Below are 22,073 nucleotides of genomic sequence, written 5' to 3' on the forward strand. Positions count from 1 at the left end.
TTTAGCTAAAAGCTTTTAGAAATCTAGGCATTCTAACAGCCCCCTGAGTTCAGTAACTCAAGCTGACAGAGGCCACGGCCGTTCTTGGAGGCTGTCCCTGTGAGGGCCAATAGCAGTCTCGGTGATGACTTCTGAAGTTCTGTGGATGAGCAACACTGGCCCCTGGCTGGGCAGTCCACACCCAGCCTGCCCAGCTGCTGCCCACAACCACCCGAAGAGTAAGCCCCGTCACCATAGTGCCAGGCAGCCCCATTGACTCCAGGTGGCTTGTACTCAAGGCCCAGGATGGTTCTCCCTTCGAGAGCTCGAGACCCTTGGAGGGGCCCATCAGGAGCTGCTGAGGGACACTGTGTTCACTGCTCCATAGAGGGCTGTCTGCAGGGTAACAGCGCCCGTGCTTCTCAGTCAGTCCGTCATCAATGCCCCCAAAGGTGATTGCCCAGCAGACACCAGGGCTATGGAGCCTGTCCCACCCGGCCCCCCCCGAAATGGGCCATCTCAGCAGGCCCTCCACTCTGGGCAGGGTGCAGGGGCTCACCGCCAGCCCCACATCCATGGGAAGGTGTGGGCTCCACCTCCCGCCACACACAGACCAGCCAGCTCCCGCCCTGGAGGCACAGCGCCTCTACCTTCTCTCCCGTCCTCCGGCTTCAGCAGGAACATGTCTGAGTGCCGCGTGCCCCTGTCCACGTCCTTCTTAACTCTCTGCAAAGGAAAGGAATTGTGTGAGAACCGGGGGCAGCTACAATGGTTGCTTACAGACCCCCCAACCCTGTGGGCGCATTTTGGATGGAAGGGGCTGGAGGCCTTCCCTGTAGACCAGCCCCAAAGCTCCAAAGCGTGCCTGCAGTGTGCTCGGGGCTGGCACCACCTGACAGGCTTTATCCCCTAAGTGGGTCCATCTGAAGAGGCCACCTTTCTAATAGCCACCATCACACAGTACACTAGAGTTCCTGTCGGAGCACACACAGCGTCCACAGCAGCCCTGGTCTGTGTGGAAACCACCACAGGGGCCTCTGATACCATTACAGAGTCACTCTTTGTTCCTGATCCCGCTGGATTCCCACCACCTTTCAAATAACACGATTCAGGCTTCACAGCAGAAATCAAGTCACTACTGTGTGCAGACGGCAGCCACTGCCCACTGAAAGATTTCTCCAAGCTTCAAAAACAACGAGCTCCATGTCCCTTATCCCTTAGTCTTCTGCCTCAAGTGAGCCTCAGCCAGACCAGGTGCACTGTTCCCCAGCACCCATGCCCTACAAGTCCTGGTGCCACACCCCTTACCTGGGACCTAAGGTTGTGAGGGAGATAGCCAGCAAAACGCTCACCCTGGGTGGAGGGCCCTCATCCATTTCCATCTCATCTTTGTATTTGTCTGCACTTTCTCTATTTTTAATACACTATTTTAGAAGTTCCGTATTTGCAGAAAATTGAGACGATAGTACCTAGAGCTCTCACACGCTCACACCAATGTCCCCCCAGCACAAATACCTTCCTCTCCTTAGCACCCTCGTGACGGCTCAGGAACCGGCACTGACCCGTTACTGGGAGTGCAGCCCACGCTTCATTCAGAGCCCCTGGTGCTCCGTAGCTCATCCTGCCCAGGGATCCCGTAGAGGGTCCCACTGGCCGTTTCGTCCTGTCGCCTCCTCAGGTTCCTCTGGGCCATGAGCTTCTCCGACTCTCCTTGTTTCTGAGGACCATGATAGCTGTGTGGATGGCTCAGGTGTTTTATAGAGTGCCCCCCTACTGGGAATGTCTGCTGTCTTTCTCATTAGACTGGGGTTATGAATCATTAGGACGACCCCTGGGGTGAAGTGCCCATCTCATCACGTCCCATCAAGGGGCCACACCATCAACAGGACTCATCACGGTGGATGCTGACGTCGACCGCCTGGCTGAGGTCGCCTGGCTGAGGTCGTGTCTGACAGTTTCTCTTCAGCTCTACGTTCTCACAGATATTGACACAGACTTCGGCCATGCTACTGTGGTCACAGGGGTACTGACACAGACTTCAGGCACGCTCTGTGCCTCGTGGATACTGACACAGACTTCAGGCATGCTCTGTGCCTCGTGGATACTGACACAGGCTTTGGGCACGCTCTGTGTCTCATGGATATTGACATAAACTTTGGGCACATTCTAAGGTCTTGTGGATATTTATGTAGACTTCGGGTAGGCTCTATGTCTCATAGATATTGACACAGACTTCAGGTATGCTCTATGTCTCGTAGATATTGACGTAGACTTTGGGTACACGCTATGGTCTCGTGGATATTTATGTAGACTTTGGGTACGCGCTGTGTCTCGTGGATACTGACATAGACTTTGGGTACACGCTATGGTCTCGTGGATGTTTATGTAGACTTTGGGTACACACTATGTCTCGTGGATATTGATGTAGACTTTGGGTACACGCTATGGTCTTGTGGATATTTATGTAGACTTTGGGTACGCGCTATGTCTCGTGGATATTGACGTAGACTTTGGGTACGTGCTATGTCTCGTGGATACTGACGTAGAGTTCGGCTATGCTCTATCACCACCCATCTTTGTTGCTCGGGTTGTTCAACAACACACAGCTGCCACTAGGAGCCTTTACAGCTACTCTTGGGTCCCTGTGACTTGCACCATCTTTGTGGGTTTCTTTGAGCACCTCCTTAGGCTCTGGCACCACAAGATGCTCAATTCCTCCTATATACTCCCTGCTCAGCCCTACGATTAGCCATTTCTCAACAGAGCCCTGGTTCCCTTTGTTGGGAGAATGGTGTTAGAAACCAAGAAACCAGGGGCCAGGCGCGGTGGCTCACGCCTGTAATCCTAGCATTTTGGGAGGCCGAGTGGGAGCAGACCATGAGGTCAGGAGATCAAGACTAATCCTGGCTAACACGGTGAAACCCCGTCTCTACGAAAAATACAAAAAAATTAGCTGGGCGCAGTGGCAGGCGCCTGTAGTCCCAGCTACTAGGGAGGCTGAGGCAGGAGAATGGTGTGAACCAAGGAGGCGGAGCTTGCAGTGAGCCGAGATCTCGCCACTGCACTCCAGCCTGGGCGACAGAGCGAGACTCCGTCTCAAAAAAAAAAAAAGAAAGAAACCAAGAAACCAAGATTTGCTGTAATCCTAGCACTTTGAGAGACCAAGGTGGGCAGATTGCTTGAGTTCAGGAGTTCAAGACCAGCCTGGGCAATGGCAAAAACCCGTCTCTCCCAAAAAATACAAAAATCAGCCAGGCATGGTGGCATGCATCTGTAGTCTCAGCTACTCCCAACGCTGAGGTGGGAGGACTACTTGAGCCTGAAAGGCAGAGGCTGCAGTGAGCCAAGATCATACCACTGCACTCCAGCCTGGATGACAGAGTGAGACGTCTCAAAAATTAAAGAGACCAAGATTTGGGCACTGGATGTGTAAACTGCTACCGGGTAGTATTGCTTCTAGGCCCTCCCATCTGGTAGAGCAAGGAAATATTTGTTTATAGTTATTTTTCTTATAGCTAACACATACTGTATTTAGTATAATGGAAGAAAAACACTTTCCTTTTGAAACATGCAAATGATCCACTGTATTTCCACCTGGGCCTGAGTGTCCTAAACTAAGAGGGCTCCACACTGGCCATATGGAGAGTGATCTGAATCTCAGGAAGTGGAAACTGAGTCTAGGTCTCTTTTTTCTCCTTCTGGAAACATCTGTGCGATTCAAGTGATGCAGCTGCTGCACATCACAGACAGTGATTGAGACTAGTCTCTTTTTGCAGCAGGTTGATAGAAAATGGCTGTCATTTCCGTGCCTGCTTTTCTAAACCTAAGGGCCCAGCATTATTGGGAACTGAATTGACACCCAGAGACTTCATCTGCTGGGGGGACAAGGAAGGAATTCAGTGACGTTTCTATTTGTTATCAGAAACTCAAATCGCTGCTTAGCTTCGGCAGGTCTGTCTCCTTGTAGTACCCTGCACCTGTCTATGTAAACTGTCATTTTGCTGACAGCAACATTTTCTTCTTAGAATTAACAGGTTGTAGGGGAATGTTTTATGCTACAATATATAAGGAGTTTCCCTCCAGACCATGCAAGCCAGAGAGCTGGAGCACTTCACAAGGCCTGCTCTGCTCACACAGGTCCACAGGTTCCTTCCGGCACACAGCTGGCTGGCCACACCCTCTAACAGGGCTCACGGTTCGACCTCCCCAACAGCTTCTAACTCCTCCTTCTACAGCAGTTTCTTTTCTTGAAGTGTTGTGACTTTTCCCAAAATCCAACCTACCTGTCTTCAAAGAAAGTAACAGACAGCAGCCTTGTGGCCCTCTGTTTTTCTGGATCACCTGTACTCAAGCTCTATTAGTGTACACCAAACCAGCTTTACATTCACGTAGTAAGTCTTTCCACAAAAACCGATTCGGCTATGCTAAAGAAGTAAACAGAATCTGCATGAATTTTTGGAGACGTTAGACTTCATTCTAATACATTATCGCTGGAATGCAAAGACATCTGAGAAAGAGATCAAGTGTCAACATGGAGGGTGAGTGCAATAGGGCTGGCTCTGGAATTACTCAGCATCCGGCTGAGACCCCAGAGCCCAGGACAGCTGAGCCTGAACGTTTCGAGGAGCACTGGCCACACATGCCAAGTCCCAACGGGCCCCCACCTCCCGTACAATGTAGTACAGGCCACCTAGCTTAGCCTGCAGCCACATCCCCTGATGAGACCCCACCTCCCAAAGAAGTACAGGCCACTTAGCTTAGCCTGCAGTGAGTCCTCAATGCAGCCGCTTTGGCTCAACCGGCTGTCGGCTCAGACGCTGACCCATTTCAATCATCAGGAGAGCAGAAGACACTCAGGGTCGCCCCAAGGACCCTGTCATCGGCTCAGGCCTGGTCACAGAAGGGGCCGGCGGTGCAGCGGTAGGTAGATAAAGGCGCTCCATGGCTGGGGAGCGTGTGTGGAAGGAGACGGCCAGACGACTGGTCCTGGGAGAAGACAGTGCTGACGGCAGCACCGATGTTCACCGAAAGCACAATCAGGCAGGGAAAGGGTGTCGGTTCCAAGCGGACGTGTGTGAACACAGAAACCACAGGGGCCGCTCCTTCCCACACCACTGAGACTGTCCATCCAGGCGCCCGGAGACGACTCCTAAACCACCTTCGCCAGACGCGGGTCCAGCGGCCCATCAAGAGCACAGCTCGGGCAAGCAGCGACCGCATGCACCGTGCCCTCCTCACCTCACACAACCACAGGTGATGAGCCCCTGCGGAGACGCCGCACCACATCAGTGCACAGGAGGCATCTCACATTTCGCAGGGCTTGGGAGAGAGGGACCCATGACGAAAGGACCCCCGCCCAACCACCTGTGGCGAGAGCAGCATGAACCCGCGCACCCCCTCTAGGCAGGGCTGCTGCTACAATAACACCTGTGGCGAGAGCAGCATGAACCCGCGCACCCCCTCTAGGCAGGGCTGCTGCTACAATAACACCTGTGGCGAGAGCAGCACGAACCCGCGCACCCCCTCTAGGCAGGGCTGCTGCTACAATAACCCACTGTCGATTACATTCAGCATCACTTCCATCAGCACGACTTCTACTCAGCTTCCTTTTGAAAACTGCTTCAGGGAAGCTGCTCCAGAAGCCCACGCATGTCCCCTGCCACAGCCGCAGGCTCTTTGGGGACACTGCTGTCGGGATGGTTTCTGCAGAGCCAGCCCGGGGTCCCCACCATGCCTGCCTCTCCAGTCACTCAGTCCTTTCTCCTGGAACCTGGTCAAGCCCCTCTGCGTGTCTGAACTGGGACAAGGCCCTGCCTGCTTCTGTACCTGAAGCTGGGCCCCAGGGCACCTTCCCATCCACATCCGAGACCACCTTCTTAACGGCCAACGGCCACTCAACACCCCACAGCCAAGACTTCTTCCCGTCACTTTCCAAGCCTGAACATTTTCAGCTTCGCCACTAAAAAATACACCCAGAAGGCCGGGCACGGTGGCTCAAGCCTGTCATCCCAGCACTTTGGGAGGCCGAGACAGGCGGATCACGAGGTCAGGAGATCAAGACCATCCTGGCTAACACGGTGAAACCCCGTCTCTACTAAAAATAAAAAAATTAGCCGGGTGTGGTGGCAGGTGCCTGTAGTCCCAGCTACTCCGGAGGCAGGAGAATGGCGTGAACCCGGGGGGTGGAGCTTGCAGTGAGCCAAGATTGCCCCACTGCACTCCAGCCTGGGGGATAGAGCGAGACTCCGTCTCAAAAAAAAAAAAAAAAAATACACCCAGAAATAGGTGTGGCCACAGGTCTGTGTGTGCTGGAACATGAGTAGGAGCCACTGTCGCGCCCAATTCCCCAGCACGAGACAAGCTGAGACACCTTGCAGCCGGTGACCTGGGAGAGCTGGTCACGGAGCTCAGGAGCCTGGTGGACATGGAGCTCTGGCTCCGAGGTCAGCTGGGATCTCCCGAGTCATACAATCCACACTCGCAACAATTGTCTGCTTCTGGTCTTCCAGGAGCTCAGCTCCCAAGTGGCAAATGAAAGGATGCTTTGGCCTCTGCCAGCATGCTCCACGGCCACGCGGAGCATGGAACAAGAATTCCCCCTCTCCGGAAGCTCCCACAACACCGGAAGCACATACTAAGGACTGAGTCTTTGCACATGTGAATGCTGCTGGGTCTAAGGACTGAGTCTTTGACACATGAATGCTGCTGGGTCTGTTGTGCCACAAGCTGCATCTCTTTTGTTAGTATACAAGTCATCGTAGTCAAAGCACTAGCTGTACCCAGACTGACTCGGAATTTATAAAACCCGGTTACGACACTGACCAAAGCTGCCGGTTCTTCGTGGCAGCACAGAGCCTGGAGGGTGTTTAAAGTCCTCCCGAGGCTACTCAGATGCATCTCCTGAGGGAGCCTGGGACGGGATCTCGTTACAGGAGGAGGAAGGAGGGCAGGTGTCTGTGAGTTCCTCTTAATCTAGAGGCAGGTTCAGCCCCAAGGTCAAGGCTCTGAGCACTACCGTCCACTTCATGAAGCCGAGCTCTTCACATGTCAGACTCCGGAGCCTCGCCATGCAGAACCAGGGTCAGAATGCCTTCAACTGACCAAACACTGTCAAGCACGCCACTGTCCGGGCACCAGGCACGCAAGCGGACACAGGTCTGGCCCTGTGAGACTCTCTTCTCCAGGCTGAGAGACAATGGCCAAGTCTGTCTCCAGCAGGGAGGATGGTGAGCAGAAGGGCAAGGACATGCAGGGGGATGGAAGCTGGGGGCAGCCCTGCTGAGATGAGGACCATGGGGGTTCTGCATGGAGGAGACCTGGCCTGGCTTGCATCTCTGCAGGTCACTCCAGCTGCTGCACTGTGGTGTGATCCTGAGGGCCCCGGGGAGGCGCTAGCTCTGGCAGGAGAGTGCAGTGTGTGGCAGTGGGCAGGGGTCAGGCACTCTCCAAGCCACCTCTACTTGCTCAGTGAAATGTGAGGTGAGGGTGGGTGACGGGTGGCAGGACCTCCTGGGAGCATGGACGGGGCCTGCATCGGGGAGAGGCATGTGCCCACAGTGTGTGCGGTCTTCTCTGGCCTGGGCCGTGCAGCAGCACAGCACAGCTGGGTCCTGCCAAGAGGACAGAGCATGGGGGGGTACGGGTGTAATGGCGCCAGAGCAAGGACGAGCTTCCCCCAGCCCCAAGCTCAGGTACAGGCCATGTATCAAAGTTTCTATCAGTTCTTGCAGACTGCCGCTTTGGCCATGGCGCAGCTGACCACCTGCTTAGGCTACTGACTTTTTTTTACACTCCATACCATTCACAACTCAAATCTCTCGCTAATTCTGATAAATCCCTCATGAATCCAAACAGACAAGCTTTTCACTGCAATTCCAAATGCCACAGGCTCAGGGCCAAGAGCTACTGAACTAAGTGGATTGAGATCATCCACCGTCAGACTGAGGGCGGGTGCATGTGGCTGCAGACAGCAGCTGCTGAGAATGACATGCGATTCTGATGAAAGCGATACAGCTTTGCCAGTCTGGCTGTTCACTGTCCTGCTGCACTCTATGACGAATCTGCTGGGAGAAAGCACTAGACCGGGGCATCCTGCCTGGCTTTCGGCCAAGTCAGCCTGTTCTCAGTGCCCTCCCACATGCCAGAGTATCTAGACAAGCCTGACGGATGCCAGCCACTACTTCAGAAAATAGGGTGATTTTCTCCGTGCAGAACAAAAGATGACCAAGAAAAAAATCGGTTCATTCCGATCAACTTGGTTCAATCTCTGACCAATTGTCATTAAAAGGCTGAAATCCTTTATTGCCAGGGCAGCAGAATGAACGTGGATCAGAACGGAGAAACAGATCTACGTTCCTGCAGGCATGTGATTTTCAACAAAGCTTCCTAAGGTATTCAATGGAGAATAAAAAGCCTTTTCTTTTTTCTTTTTTTTGAGACGAGTCTTGCTCTATTGCCCAGGCTGGAATGTAGTAGCACAATCTTGGTTCACTGCAACCTCCGCCTCCCGGGTTCAAGTGATTCTCCTATCTCAGCCTCCCGAGTAGCTGGGATTATAGGAATGCCCCACTATGCTTGGCTAATTTTTGTATTTTTCAGTAGAGACGGGGTTTCACCATGTTGGCCAGGCTGATCTCGAACTCCTGACCTCAAGTGATCCACCCGCTTCAGCCTCCCAAAGTGCTGGGATTACAGGCGTGAGCCACTGTGCTCGGCCTAAGAAGCCTTTTCAACAGACGATGCTGAGATAAGTGAGTATCTATATGGGGGAAACAGCCTCAACGCTCACCTCATGGTACTCTTGAGAATTAGTTCCGGGCAGATCAAGGGACTAACTGTGAAACCATATAATTTTTAGAGAAAAATGAAAGAAAATCTTTGTTACTGAAGGTAAACAAGGTCTTCCTGTATCACAGACAGCAATAATCACAAAAGAAAAACATAATAAATTAGATTTTATCAGAACTCAAAGCTTCTCATCAACAAACACTTAGGAAGGTGACCAGCCAAGCCACTACTGGGAGGGTATTTGTAATCCACACACCTGAAAAGAACTGGTATCCAGAATGTCACCTTCTACGACTAACAAAACTACAGCCCATTAAAAATAGCAGAAGACATGAACACACACTTCAGGAAAGAGAAGCTCATGAAAAGCACTCAACACCAGCAGTCATCAGAGAAATGCAAATTAAAACCATGAGGTACCACACATCCACCAGAGTAGCTAAAAACGGAAAGACTGACGCCATCGGGGCTGGTAAGAACAGGGGGCGATGGGAACTCCCCAACATTTCCAGCGCAAGTGGAGCCGGCCACTGCTTTGGGAAGAGAGCTGACCACTCCTTATTAAATAACACCCACACCCACACCCACCCCAGGGCCCAGCAGTTCCACTCTAGATATCTATTTACCCAAGAGAAACCAACGCATGTAGCCACTCAAAAAATTCATATGGATGCGCTCATAGCAGCTTTATTCACAGCTGCTTCCAAAGGCTGTGTCTTCTGAAGAATGGAAACAGCCCAGGTGTCCATCAACAAAAAACAGAACCACAAACTGTGGGACAGTCATACAATGGAGCACTTTAGCATGAGGTAGCAATGAACAGAAACATGCAACATGAGCATCTGAAAAGCTGAGTGAAAGAAGACTGGCCCCACATCTGGGTGATTCTGTTTAGCAGAAGCTCCAGGACAGGCAGATCTATTATGGTGGGAAAATCAGAGCAGCCTCACCTCCGGGCTGGGGGGAGGGCAGCAGGGCCGAGTGGGAAGGGCACGGCAGGATCAGGGTGTGGGTCACATGGTGCGTGCACTTGTAAAAATGTGTCCCCTCACTGTGGGTAAATGACGCATAAGAAATTACCACCGACTACAGGCGCCCACCGCCACGCCCAGCTAATTTTTTGTATTTTTAGTAGAGACGGGGTTTCACGGTGTTAGCCAGGATGGTCTCGATCTCCTGACCTTGTGAGCCACCCACCTCAGCCTCCCAAAGTGCTGGGATTACAGGCATGAGCCACTGTGCCCGGCCTAAGTATAGCAAAATCTTAATAGCAGGATCTAGGAGGAGTATACAGGTGTTCCCCGTAAAATTCTTTCAAGTTAGCTGTGGTTGAAAATTTTCAAAATACAAAGGATTTTTAAAAACCCTACAGTGAGATACTATTTCGTACCTCTCAGATTCACAGAAATGTAAAGGTTGGCAGAGTGTGAAATGGAAGTGAAGCAACAGGAACACTTGAGTGCCAAGGACAGAGCCTGCGCCAGCCGCCTCTGTGGAGCACACGCCCCACGAGCAGGAGGCTCCAGTGTGGGCGCGAGAACATTCCTGTCAGCACTGTTCTCAGGTTACCAAAGGAACAAGCCCATTAACAGGAGCGAGGAGAATTTCATTCCACAGGGAATACTACACAGTAGTGAGTGTCCATGGTGCAGGAAAGAGACCCTCAGAACACAGAATCGCTCACACTGCACTGCTGACAGGGATGTGGAGGAGAACAGAACAGGGCCCTAACATGGCACCAAGTTCACAGAAGAGCCGATTAACACTATCTCTATTTCTAATTCAATACAAAGAACTGTTTATATTCAACCAATGAGTAATCCCATGTGAAAGTTTCAATGTTCATGAAACTGAAGAGACCACAGACAGCAGCGTCTGTTTTCCCACGCTGAAACTCACCTGTTTCCCCACACCCCGCCTTGCCTGTTTCCCCGCCCCGCGCCTTGCCTGTTTCCCCGCCCCGCGCCTTGCCTGTTTCCCCGCCCCGCGCCTTGCCTGTTTCCCCGCCCCGCGCCTTGCCTGTTTCCCCGCCCCGCGCCTTGCCTGTTTCCCTACGCCGCTCCTTGCCTGTTTCCCACCCCACTCCTTGCCTGTTTCCCCACCCCTCGCCTTGCCTGTTTCCCACCCCGCACCTTGTCTGTTTCCCCACACCGCTCCTTGCCTGTTTCCCCACGCCGCTCCTTGCCTGTTTCCCCACGCGGCTCCTTGCCTGTTTCCCACCCCGCTCCTTGCCTGTTTCCCCACCCGGCTCCTTGCCTGTTTCCCCACGCCACGCCTTGCCTGTTTCCCCACCCCGCGCCTTGCCTGTTTCCTCACGCCGCTCCTTGCCTGTTTCCCCACCCCGCGCCTTGCCTGTTTCCCCACCCCGGGCCTTACCTGTTTCGAGTAGCCCCCGTAGATGATGATGCCGCCCTGGGGAGTGACGGACATCTGGCAGCCTGATCTGGGTGTGGGCCCTGTCCCTGACGGGGACAGCTTGCTCCATGTGAAGGTGTCCAGATTAAAGGTATACACGTCGTTGTAGTAGATGTAATCCCTGGTTAGAACGAACACCAGCTGTCAGGGTCCGTAACACTGGGAAAAGCCCTGACATTAAAAATTGAACTGATTTAAATTAAAGGTAAATTTCCTACTGTTTGGGAAAAAACTCAAACCATTTTTCTCCTCTGCTCTTACACCAACACAACAATCAACACAGAAACGTGGGCACTTTCCCTGCAACAAGCCAGAGACACCAGTCAGGTCTCCTCAAACTCAATCTTGATACAGTCTACCTGGAGACAGCGCAACATTTTTACCAAGTCACCTGTTTAATTCAAGTTTGAATTTATATGAAAGGACCACAAGCACGTGTGAGTTTGCATTTGAAAACCGGAAATAATGCTGGCCCACAGAGGCAGAGGAATTTAATCTGAAAGCCATACTGCATTTTCTTACACAGTTAACACAATCACGAACAATTCCATTAGGTTACTAGGTATGCAACCGTAAAGGCAGCAGTGAATGGCGCCTCCAATGGGACGATCAGAACGGAGGTGTAAGCAGCCTGGCAGCAAGGGCGGTAAGGCCCCACAGTGGACTGGAGGAGTGAGCCAGGGGACTGGGCGCTCTGGGGAAACTGAAGACCACAGAAGCTGATCCTCTGCGCCCGAAATCACAGCACGGCAAGGAAGCCCAGCAGCCCTGCGCTGCTCAGTGCCTGCTGGACCCAGCACACAGACTGGGCTGAAGAGGGAAGTGGCAGCTTTGCTGGAGGCATGGGGAGACTCTAAGGCACACCCAGAACGTCCTGTCCTAATGTGGAACTTTGACAGAATAATTGTGAAAGGGTAAGGGGCTGCTCTCCAGCTACTCAAAAAGGAGAGCCAAACTGATTTTTTAAGGAAAGAAAACATGGAAGAGCAAGCAGCTCTAGCCCAAGTCTCAAGTGCCCGGTTTTTCTCCTGTTTGTTCCTGTTTTGTGTGAAGCAGGAAAAGTCACAGGGAGTTTACCCAGCACCAGCTGCCACATCTGGTCTTAAGATAAACAGGCTGGGCACAGTGGCTCACGCCTGTAATCCCAGCACTTTGGGAGTCTGAGGTAGGTGGATCACTTGAGGCCAGGAGTTCAAAACCAGCCTGGCCAATATGGTGAAACCTCATCTCTACTAAAAATACAAAAAATTAGCCAGGCATGGGGGCGGGTGCCTATAATCCCAGCTACTCAGGAGGCTAAGGCACTAGAATAGTTTGAACCTAGGAGGTGGAGGCTGCAGTGAGCTGAGATCGCGCCACTGCACTCCAGCCTGGGCGACCGAGTGAGATTCTGTCTCAAAAACAGAAGAAAGAAAAGATAACCTGACCTTGCTGACTGCAACTCAGACTGACCACATCCTTCACAGGACGATGGCTCTTCATATAGATAGAATCTGAGGAATGTGGAAATGTGGAAGCTCGTAATCTTTAAAAGACTGCTACAGACCACTGTTTTTTCAGATTTCAGGTCGCAGATTTTTGGTACAAAGATTCTACTTTGCACGTAAGATAAATACAGAATATTTTCTCTATAAATGCAGAATAGAGTTTAAGGAAAACTCATAGTTGGTATTTAAATAATTTTAAGCAAGATAACAATAACTTTGAATAAAGTTCTGATTTTAAAATGGTTGCAAGTTAAAACAAACATGAAGCATGATTTGATTTATAACCCGTAAATTCAAAGGAGGAAGGGGCTGTACAATCTCAGTGTCCTACACATAGTAAGTAATGAATTAATGCTCTGACAAACTTATGTGTGCATTCTGACAATTATTTGTTTTAAAATAAATTTTAAGAATGAACATAAGGCTAGGTGCGGTGGCTCACGCCTATAATCCCAGCACTTTGGGAGGCCGAGGCATGTGGATCATGAGGTCAGGAGTTCGAGACCAGCCTGGCCAACATAGTGAAAACCTGTCTCTACTAAAAATACAAAAATTAGCCGGGCATGGCAGCTCACTTCAACATCCGCCTCCCCAGTTCAAGCGATTCTCTTGTCTCAGCCTCCCAAGTGCCTGGGATTAAAGGTGTGCACCACCACACCTGGCTAATTTTTTTGTATTTTTTAGTAGAGATGAGTTTTCGCCATGTTGGCCAGGCTGGTCTCAAACTTCTGGCCTCAAGTGATCCACCCACCTCAGCCTCCCAAAGTGCTGGCATCACAGGTGTGAGCCACTATGCCCAGCCTTAAATACTTTTTAGTTTGAATTACATTTTTAAATCTTTCCCCCTTGAAAAGTATTTAAGAATTTGGATACCTTTTTCCCCCCAATTCACAAAATTAATGAGAGTATATCAGTGAAGAAAATCTGAAACCTGGCTGGGTGCAGTGGCTCACGCCTGTAATCCCAGCACTTTGGGAGGCTGTTCAGACTTATCACGATGGACCAAGAATCACGAGAGGGTGCAACTGGACTCACCATGTGACAAAGGTGTAAGTGGCACCTTCACATCAATCAATTGCCATGCTGGTTCCTGAGGGACCAGTAGAGAAAGAGGGCTTCAAATGAGGCCCCGGAGATACAGACAGCCACTGTCTCCGACACCACGAGGCCAGCAGAAAGCCCTTCAAAGATGGCCTTCACCAGGGTTGTAGAGTCTGTGACACTTCACTCAGAACACTACTGCGCTTATGACAGAAACAGGGATAACCAGCTCCCCTGTGTCTTGCTTTTCTGGACTGAACTAAGAAAGCTCAAGAAGGTATGTGAGCAGATGACAGGCCTAAAACAATAGAGCCCGCAGCTCACTCTAGGCAGCCATCCCGGCTGCACGAACACCCACGTGACATCAAAAGAGAACCGCAGGCCTCTTCTGGCATCGCTGTGGAGAGTGTGCTATCACTGCTCTCCCGGACAGGAGTGTTTTGAAGTGATTACAGACCCGTGGCTCTCAAAGTGAGGTCCCCTGGCCAGCAACGTCAACATCACCTGGGAGCTTGTTAAAATGCAGATTCTTGGGCCTCACTCCAGGCCTCTGAGACAGAGCTGCGATCAGCACTCTAACCAGCCCTCCAGGGTATTCTGAACCAGGCTAAGGTTTGAGAATCCCATTTTATTTATTTATTTTTTTTTTCAAACAAAGCCTCACTTTGTCACCCACGCTGGAGTTCAGTGACACGATCTCAACTCACTGCAACCTCCCTCTCCTGGGTTCGAGTGATTCTCCTGCCTCAGCCTCCCGAGTAGCTGGGATTACAGGCACGTGCCACCATGCCTGGCCAATTTTTGTATTTTTAGTAGAGACAGGGTTTCACTCTGTTGGCCAGGCTGGTTTCGAACTCTTGACCTCAAGTGATCCAGCCGCCTCAGCCTCCCAAAGTGCTGGAATTATAGGCGTGAGGCACCATGCCCAGCCAAAACCCCATTTTAGATAGAACTAGCCACATCATTTGCAGGGCCTGGTGTAAAATTAAAATATGGGGTCCCTTGTTCAACAATGGTTAAGAATTTCAATAGGAATACAGCATGAAGCCAGTGTGAGGCCAGGTGTGAGGCTTTTTGGAGGGCAAGGCCCTGTGTGGCTGCCCAAAGCCCATGAAGCTGGATTTGGGAGGATGGGTGCGTCTTTCTTGTGTATTCAGAATGCTCTTCCTATAAAAAGCCCACTCCTTAATGCTTCAGGAGAGAAAGATTTTTCCATTCTTGGTACCAACCGTGTACTCTCATGGAAGCCACCAAAAAGGATCAATTGTCTCTTCCAGGCCACCATCCGATGTCCACTCCGACCCGAAGGACCGCCTGTTGATCTAAAATGAAAGAAACAAAAAGACACTATCAACTTGCTTAATTTCTGGTTGCTCTAAAGACGACAACAAACAAAACCCAATTTTTACACTGATTTCTGTTTTGTGAGCACTTACTGCTCACAAATTAAATACCATTTAATCTGATTCAAGAGCTACCAAAACCATCCTGCTAAGAGCCCAGCTAGCCCCGCTCAAACCTCAAGAATAAAACAGGAGAACATCTCCAAGACCGTGGACTGCATAACATTATAAACCGGACTCCGCCAAAACAAAAAACTTCAAAAATACACCATTAGAAAATAAAAAGACAAGCAACAGACTGAGAGAAATATCTTGAAACACATGACTGACAAATGACTTGTATCCAGAATATATACAGAATTCTATCTTTTTATTTTTTTTGAGATGGAGTATCCCTCTGTCTCCCAGGCTAGAGTTCAGTGGCCAGATCTCGGCTCACTGCCACCTCTGCTTCACAGGTTCAAGCGGTTCTCCTGCCTCAGCCTCCTAAGTAGCTGGAATTACAAGCATGCACCACCACACCCGGCTGATTTTTTGTATTTCTAGTAGAGATGGGATTTCACCATGTTGGCCAGGCTGGTCTCGAACTCCTGACCTCAAGTGATCTGCCTGACTCAGCCTCCCAAAGTGCTGAGATTACAGGCATGAGCCACTGTGCCCGGCCCAGAATTCTATCTTAATAGTAAGATAAATGACCCAATAAAAATACAGACAAAAGATTTGATCAGAAAGTTTGTAAGACAGAAAAATGAGGGAAAAAAAGATGTAAAATGGCCAATGAAAAAAGGAAAAGATGCCCAACATCACAAGTGGTCAGGGAAACATACGCCAAGTCCACAGTGGCCTCCTACCACACATGGCTGGGCACCTGAGATCAAGACAACATCAGGTGCTGGCGAGGACACGGGGCGGCTGGAGCCCATGGCACCAGTGAGCACGTAAGACAGTGAAACAATGGTGAAACATAAACTTAGTGCACAGCTTAGCAATCTGACGCTAAACATGGACTCAAGAGAAAAGAAAACACCAGTCCACACAGACGGACATGCACACGTTTACAGATGCTCTTGTAAGTGTCACCGCCAGCAGCCGAGCTGTCCCTCAGTGGGTGAATGAACAGCATGTGGTGCTCCCCACATGGGGAAGGACTTCTCAGAAACAAAAAGGAATCGTTTACTGATGCACACAGCAATGCGAATGAATCTTAAAAACATCTCGCTGAAGGAAGGCAGGTTCTGCTGGACTCCATGCACACAAGCGTCTTAAAGGAGAGATCCGTCTTCAGCCCAGGATGGCTGCTCGGGGCAGGGGCTGGGAGGGGACCAACTACAGCTCTCTGGGATGACAAGAAGGGCCTACATCTTGACTGTAGCAGTAATTACATAAGTTGCCCAGGCTGGCGTGCAATGCTGCAATCTCGGCTCACTGCAACCTCCTCCTCCAGGGTTCAAGCGAATCTCCTGTCTCAGCCTCCCCAGTAGCTGGGATTACAGGTGCCCGCCACCACGACCAGCTAATTTTTGTATTTTTAGTAGAGATGGGGTTTCATCATATTGGTCAGGCTGGTCTCGAACTCCTGACCTCAGGTGATCTGCCTGCCTCGGCCTCCCAAAGTGCTGGGATTACAAGCATGAGCCACTGTGTCCGGTTGGGTGTGTATATTTCTTAACACTCATCTAAGTGTACACCTAAAAGGTATGCATTTTATTGAATTTTATTGTAATTATGTCTCAATAAAACTGATATAAAAATACATGGCAATAAAAAAATACAAAAAGCAAATTTAAAACCTTAAAAATACACACAAATGATAAAAACAAAACTATAATCAACTTCCCTAGTAATCAAAGAATTTCAAATAAAGCAGAGATACCATTTTATTCTATCAACTTGACAAAGATGTTTAAGAATCAGATTCTTTAAAATACTGCATGTCACGGGACAATGCTCGAAAAACAGTAGGTGAAAAGGCAGGTCCAAAGCAAATCCTATCCCAGCTTCTACAGGTGAGAAGGCAGGTGCAAAGCAAATCCTATCCCAGATTCTATAGGTGAAAAGGCAGGTGCAAGGCAAATCCTATCCCAGATTTTATAGGTGAAAAGGCAGGTGCCAAGCAAATCCTATCCCAGCTTCTACATGAGGGGCTCTCAATGGTTTTCTCGTGTTGATCGTTTCCTGCATCTCCCAGCAGTCCTCCAGTGAGCAGGTGTGACTTTCACAACCAGAGAGAGGAGCAACAAAACAGAGAGGGATGGGGAGGAGGCGCTGGGGCAGCAGGTGCTCAGAAAGCTCGCAGAGGTGCTTACACCGGCCACAGATGTGCAGAGCGCCCAGGCACAGAGGAGGCCGGGCACACAGGAATGGCTTTGGGCTGCAACATCAGCCTGAACAGGGTGCGTGTGCTGGGACTACCCAGGAAATCTCCTAGAGCCGCAGGCACCAGGGCAGGGCCTTAAGGAGGGCTGCTGGGCACAGTCACTGCGGCCACTCCCTGGGATCCTCACTGATGACCTGCCTCGCCTCCTACTTATGAATCCACTCCCTGGGATCCTCCGTGGCTTTCACACCCACTCTGCCTGACCCTCCCACCTCTCCACACAGGTCACAGCAACTCTGGGCTGCAAAGGATGGTTACAGCTTCAATCACACAAGTCAGTGCTTATTTAGATAATGCATTCTTCCTCCATTTATTTTTTGTGCATGTTACACAGCTGTCCCCAAAACCCACTCACAGGGTTTTATGTACAAGCCTACAAATGGGCAGGTACCCTAAAAAACCCAAGAGGGCTGGGCGTGGTGGCTCACGCCTGTCATCCCAGCACTTTGGGAGGCCAAGGTGGGCGGATCACGAGGTCAGGAGTTCAAGACCAGCCTCACCAACATGGTGAAACCCTGTCTCTACTAAAAATACAGTAATTAGCTGGGTGTGGTGGAGGCACTGTAATGCCTGCTACTCAGGAGGCTGAGGCAGGAGAATCGCTTCAACCCAGGAGGCAGAGGCTGCAGTGAGCCGAGACCGCCACTGCACTCCAGTCTGGGCGACAGAGCAAGACTCCGTCTCAAGAAAAAAAAAAAAAAAAAAATCAAGACATGGAATCTCAAACGTAAAAGGAAGCTTGAGTAATCTAATCCAAGTTTACTGAAGTTCAGAGAGATAATTCACCGCATCATCAGGGTGACTGCCAGGGGTCTTGCTCCAAGCTGGAGCGAATTCGGTTCTCACTGTTCAAACGCGGGGTCCCACCAGCTTCTCTCCTCTAGCACCCTCCATCGTATCAGCATCCCTTTTAATGTATCACTCAGAATGACCACCACACTCATCCATGGAATGTCAACCAGAAGCAATCAGTTCCTTTTTCTAAACACCAATTCTATTAATCCAACCTGGAGTTGGCATGAGCCTTTGGGGTGGCCTCCTCACATACTGATACCCAGCAGGATCTCAGCTCACTAAGTTTCTCTGGAGTCCTCCAAGCTGGCCTCACTTCACGGTTCCACAGACTCCACAGCAGCCCCATCCCCTCCAGGCTGGACACCCCAGGAGACAGGGCCATCCAATGGACACACTACACATGACAGTCAATTGAGAAGAAAACCCCACACATGCGGAGCAAGAAACGAACGCCCCTCCCCCTCTTGATGAATTTCCTGATGCCCCTCCCCCTCCTGACGAATTTCCTGACGCCCCTCCCCCTCCTGACGAATTTCCTGACGCCCCTCTCCCTCCTGACGAATTTCCTGACGCCCCTCCCCCTCCCGACGAATTTCCCGATGGATTACTTCATAAGAACAATCTGAGGATCAGACCTTTATTCAAAACTAAACCAGTGCTGAAACCCCGTCTCTACTAACAATACAAAAAAATTAGCCAGGCATGTTGGCGGGCGCCTGTAGTCCCAGCTACTCGGGAGGCTGAGGCAGGAGAATGGTATGAACCTGGGAGGTGGGGCTTGCAGTGAGCCAAGATCACACCACTGCACTCCAGCCTGGGCAACAAGTAAGACTCCGTCGCCAAAAAAAAAATTAAACCAGTATGTCTGCATCCAAATCTGCTTCAAAAAAAGACAGAGGAGAACCGAGCGCTGCCACTGCCGTCCCCATCCAGCAAGGGAACACAGGCCTGGGGCCTGCTGCAGCCCGGTCGAAGGGGCACCCCCCACTGCCCTAACTGCGCTGGGGTGGGGCCTCCTTCCACTGCCTGCATGGGAACCCCACCAGAGTCTCATCCTCTGGCTGACACAAAGGACTCAATTAACTTTTTGTGGCAGTAGCCAAATATCACTGTGTTTTCTACCTAAAAAGGGAAAATTTTCTATAAAAAGATTCCACATCCCTCTTTAGAAAAATAAAGCTATTTTAAAAAGCCCATTTATATTTGAAACCCCAACAGACTTTTCAAAACTGCTGTCATTCCTAAATATGAAGTCTTAAAAAATCCAAATGTCCTCCTCGGCCAGAGACCTATGGAGAGCACAAAATATAGGGGAATATCGTGGTGGTGGCTGCCTCGAGGCTCAGGAGCTGCGTGCAGGATGGAGCTCCAAGCGGGGCGAGCTGCCAGGCAGTGTCACCACCAGGCCCCTCAACTGGGCCGCTGCCGTGACATTTACAGAAAACGGATACACACCAGGTAACTTTACATGCTTAGGGTACAGTCAGAATTAAGCACTCTGCATGCAAACACTTCTCTGAGTGACTTTACAGTCTACACCTTTCAAAATTATACAACATACAGTCACGCACTACTTAATGACAGAGACAGGTTCTGGGAAACAACACATCATTAGGCGACCTTGTCACTGTGCTGTCCGAGTGCACGCACACACTTCTGGAAGGCACAGCCTGCCACACACCTGAGCTGCTGGGAGAGCCCACTGCTTCTAGGCTACAAACCTGGACAGCACGGTACTGTCCCAGATACTCTAGACCACTGTAACACAATGGCAAGTAGATGTCTCAACAGACAAAAGGGAAGTAAAAACACAGTCTGATGATCCTAGGAGACCACCACTGTATGTGTGGTCCGTCGTGGACAGAAACATCGTGAAGCAGCCCGACAGCAGGACCACTGCCCCACCGGTGGCCTAGAGACATCTGCTGAGCAAAGGAGCAATTCCTGCCGGATTCCTGAGAGTCCGGGTCACAGGGGCTGAGGAAACTCAGTCTAGTGGCTCATCCTCAGACTAGAGAGCCCCTGTCTTTCAAGAGCAGTTACAGTGCAGCCAGGGAGAGCCGTGTGCATGCACCTCTCCTTCCATTTCAAACACATGCCTTGGGAACTTCGCCCTGCTTTTCCAAGTATCGAGTCCATCAAATAACAAATGATGGCGTAAAGACAGGGCACTTAAATCACGTTGTGTGGCATTATTAGTAGCCCTCTCCAGAATTCAGGCAGCCTATAAACCACACCCTTGTCTCATCTTAATGATCACTACTCAGAGAAAAACCACCATTTGTGTTTATTCTATGCCAGGCACAGTCCTTTTATGTGCATTTATCCTCACAGCAAACTCATGGTGCAGATATTACCTTTAGTCTCATTTTACAGATAAGAAAATTGGCCGGGCGCGGTGGCTCACGCCTGTAATCCCAGTACTTTGGGAGGCCGAGGTGGGTGGATCACCTGAGGTCAGGAGTTCGAGACCAGCCTGGCCAACATGGTAAAACCCTGCCTCTATTAAAAATACGAAATTAGCCAGGCATGGTGGTGGGCACCTGTAATCCCAGCTACTTGGAAGGCTGAGGCAGGAGAATTGCTTGAACCCAGGAGGCAGAGGCTGCAGTGAGCCGAGATGGCGCCACTGTACTCCAGCCTGGGTGACCAAAAAAAAAAAAAAAAAACAGATAAGAAAATCAAGACATACAAATCAGGATACCTACAAAACCAGTCTGTGGCACAGCCAGAATTTGAACCAAGGTATTCTAGCTGTCGACACTGATTAAGACACTCAATTACATCAAATGAAGTTAGAGGCCTCAGCACCGAAATAAACCTATGGTCAAAAACCACTTACCCTAGACCAGGTGCGGTGGCTCATGCCTGTAATCCCAGCACTTTGGGAGGCCGAGGCAGCCAGATCACTTGAAGTCAGGAGTTCAAGAGCAGCCTGGCCAACATGGTGAAACCCCGACTCTCCTAAAAATACAAAAATTAGCCGAGCGTGGTGGTGCGCACCTGTAATCCCAGCTACTTGGAAAGCTGAGGCAAGAGACTCACTTGAACTCAGGAGGCGGAGGTTGCAGTGAGCCGAGATCACACGACCGCACTCCAGCTCACCCTCCCGGTTTCTCTACAAATCAGTCTCTTCTTTTTTTTTTTTTTTTTTTAGACAGAGTCTCACTCTGTCACCCAGGCTAGAGCACAATGGCACGACCTCAGCTCATTGCTACCTCTGCCTCCCGGGTTCAAGCAATTCTTCCGCCTAAACCTCCCGAGTAGCTGGAATTACAGGCGCCCGCCATCACGCCTGGCAAATATTTTTCTGTATTTTTGTAGAGATGGCGTTTCACCATGTTGGCCAAGCTGGTCTTGAACTCCTGACAACAGGTGATCTGCCCGCCTTGGCCTCCCAAAGTGCTGGGATTACAGGCATGAACCACTGCGCCCAGCCCAGTCTCTCTAAGTACATGTGGGTCCCGCCTCTGTCCTATCACAGATACAAGCAATCATCCATCAGCAAACTGCAAAAAGCGGAATCCACACACACCCCGGTTTTCCAGCAGGGCAGGTTCTGCCTTCATGAGCTACTGCTGTTTGCTGTCGATACAACCCAGCTTACGGTGGAGTCAGAGAGCTTCAGACCATGTAACCCAACCCACCCACGCCCAGAGGCAGAGCAAGGTGTGTCCATTCCTATAGTGACCTGTACTTCACACCTCAGACTCTCAGAGGCCAGTCACTGTTAGCTAACTCATTGCAGTCCTTCACTACAAAATCGAAAAATAACAGAATCATCCTGCCAAGGAGCCTTCCCCAGGAAACTGACTTTCACTCAGATGCAGCTTTAGCTGAGGACCAAAT

General features: G+C 50.6%; 1 protein-coding gene across 28 annotated transcripts in view; it reads right to left on the reverse strand.

Annotated features, from left to right (window-relative positions):
* KLHDC4 (kelch domain containing 4) overlaps positions 1-22,073 on the reverse strand; it is a 77,059-nt gene that overhangs the window by 18,504 nt on the left and 36,482 nt on the right. For 17 of the 28 annotated variants that reach the window (XR_010124270.1, XR_010124272.1, XR_008494575.2 and 14 more), the window contains 3 exons: positions 14,939-15,031; positions 11,143-11,302; positions 630-705 (listed from right to left, as the gene is read on the reverse strand). Coding sequence is in view for 15 of the 28 variants with exons in the window: in XM_063654168.1 (XP_063510238.1) it covers positions 630-705; positions 11,143-11,302; positions 14,939-15,031 (329 nt within the window). In the remaining 13 variants the exon portion in view is untranslated. Of the gene's footprint in view, positions 1-629; positions 706-11,142; positions 11,303-12,608; positions 12,675-14,938; positions 15,032-22,073 lie in introns of all 28 variants that reach the window. The other 11 variants (XR_008494570.2, XR_010124268.1, XR_010124271.1 and 8 more) reach the window with 1 other exon arrangement.

The sequence above is a fragment of the Pongo pygmaeus genome, chromosome 18 (genome assembly GCF_028885625.2).
Source record: "Pongo pygmaeus isolate AG05252 chromosome 18, NHGRI_mPonPyg2-v2.0_pri, whole genome shotgun sequence".
Lineage (NCBI taxonomy): Eukaryota > Metazoa > Chordata > Mammalia > Primates > Hominidae > Pongo > Pongo pygmaeus.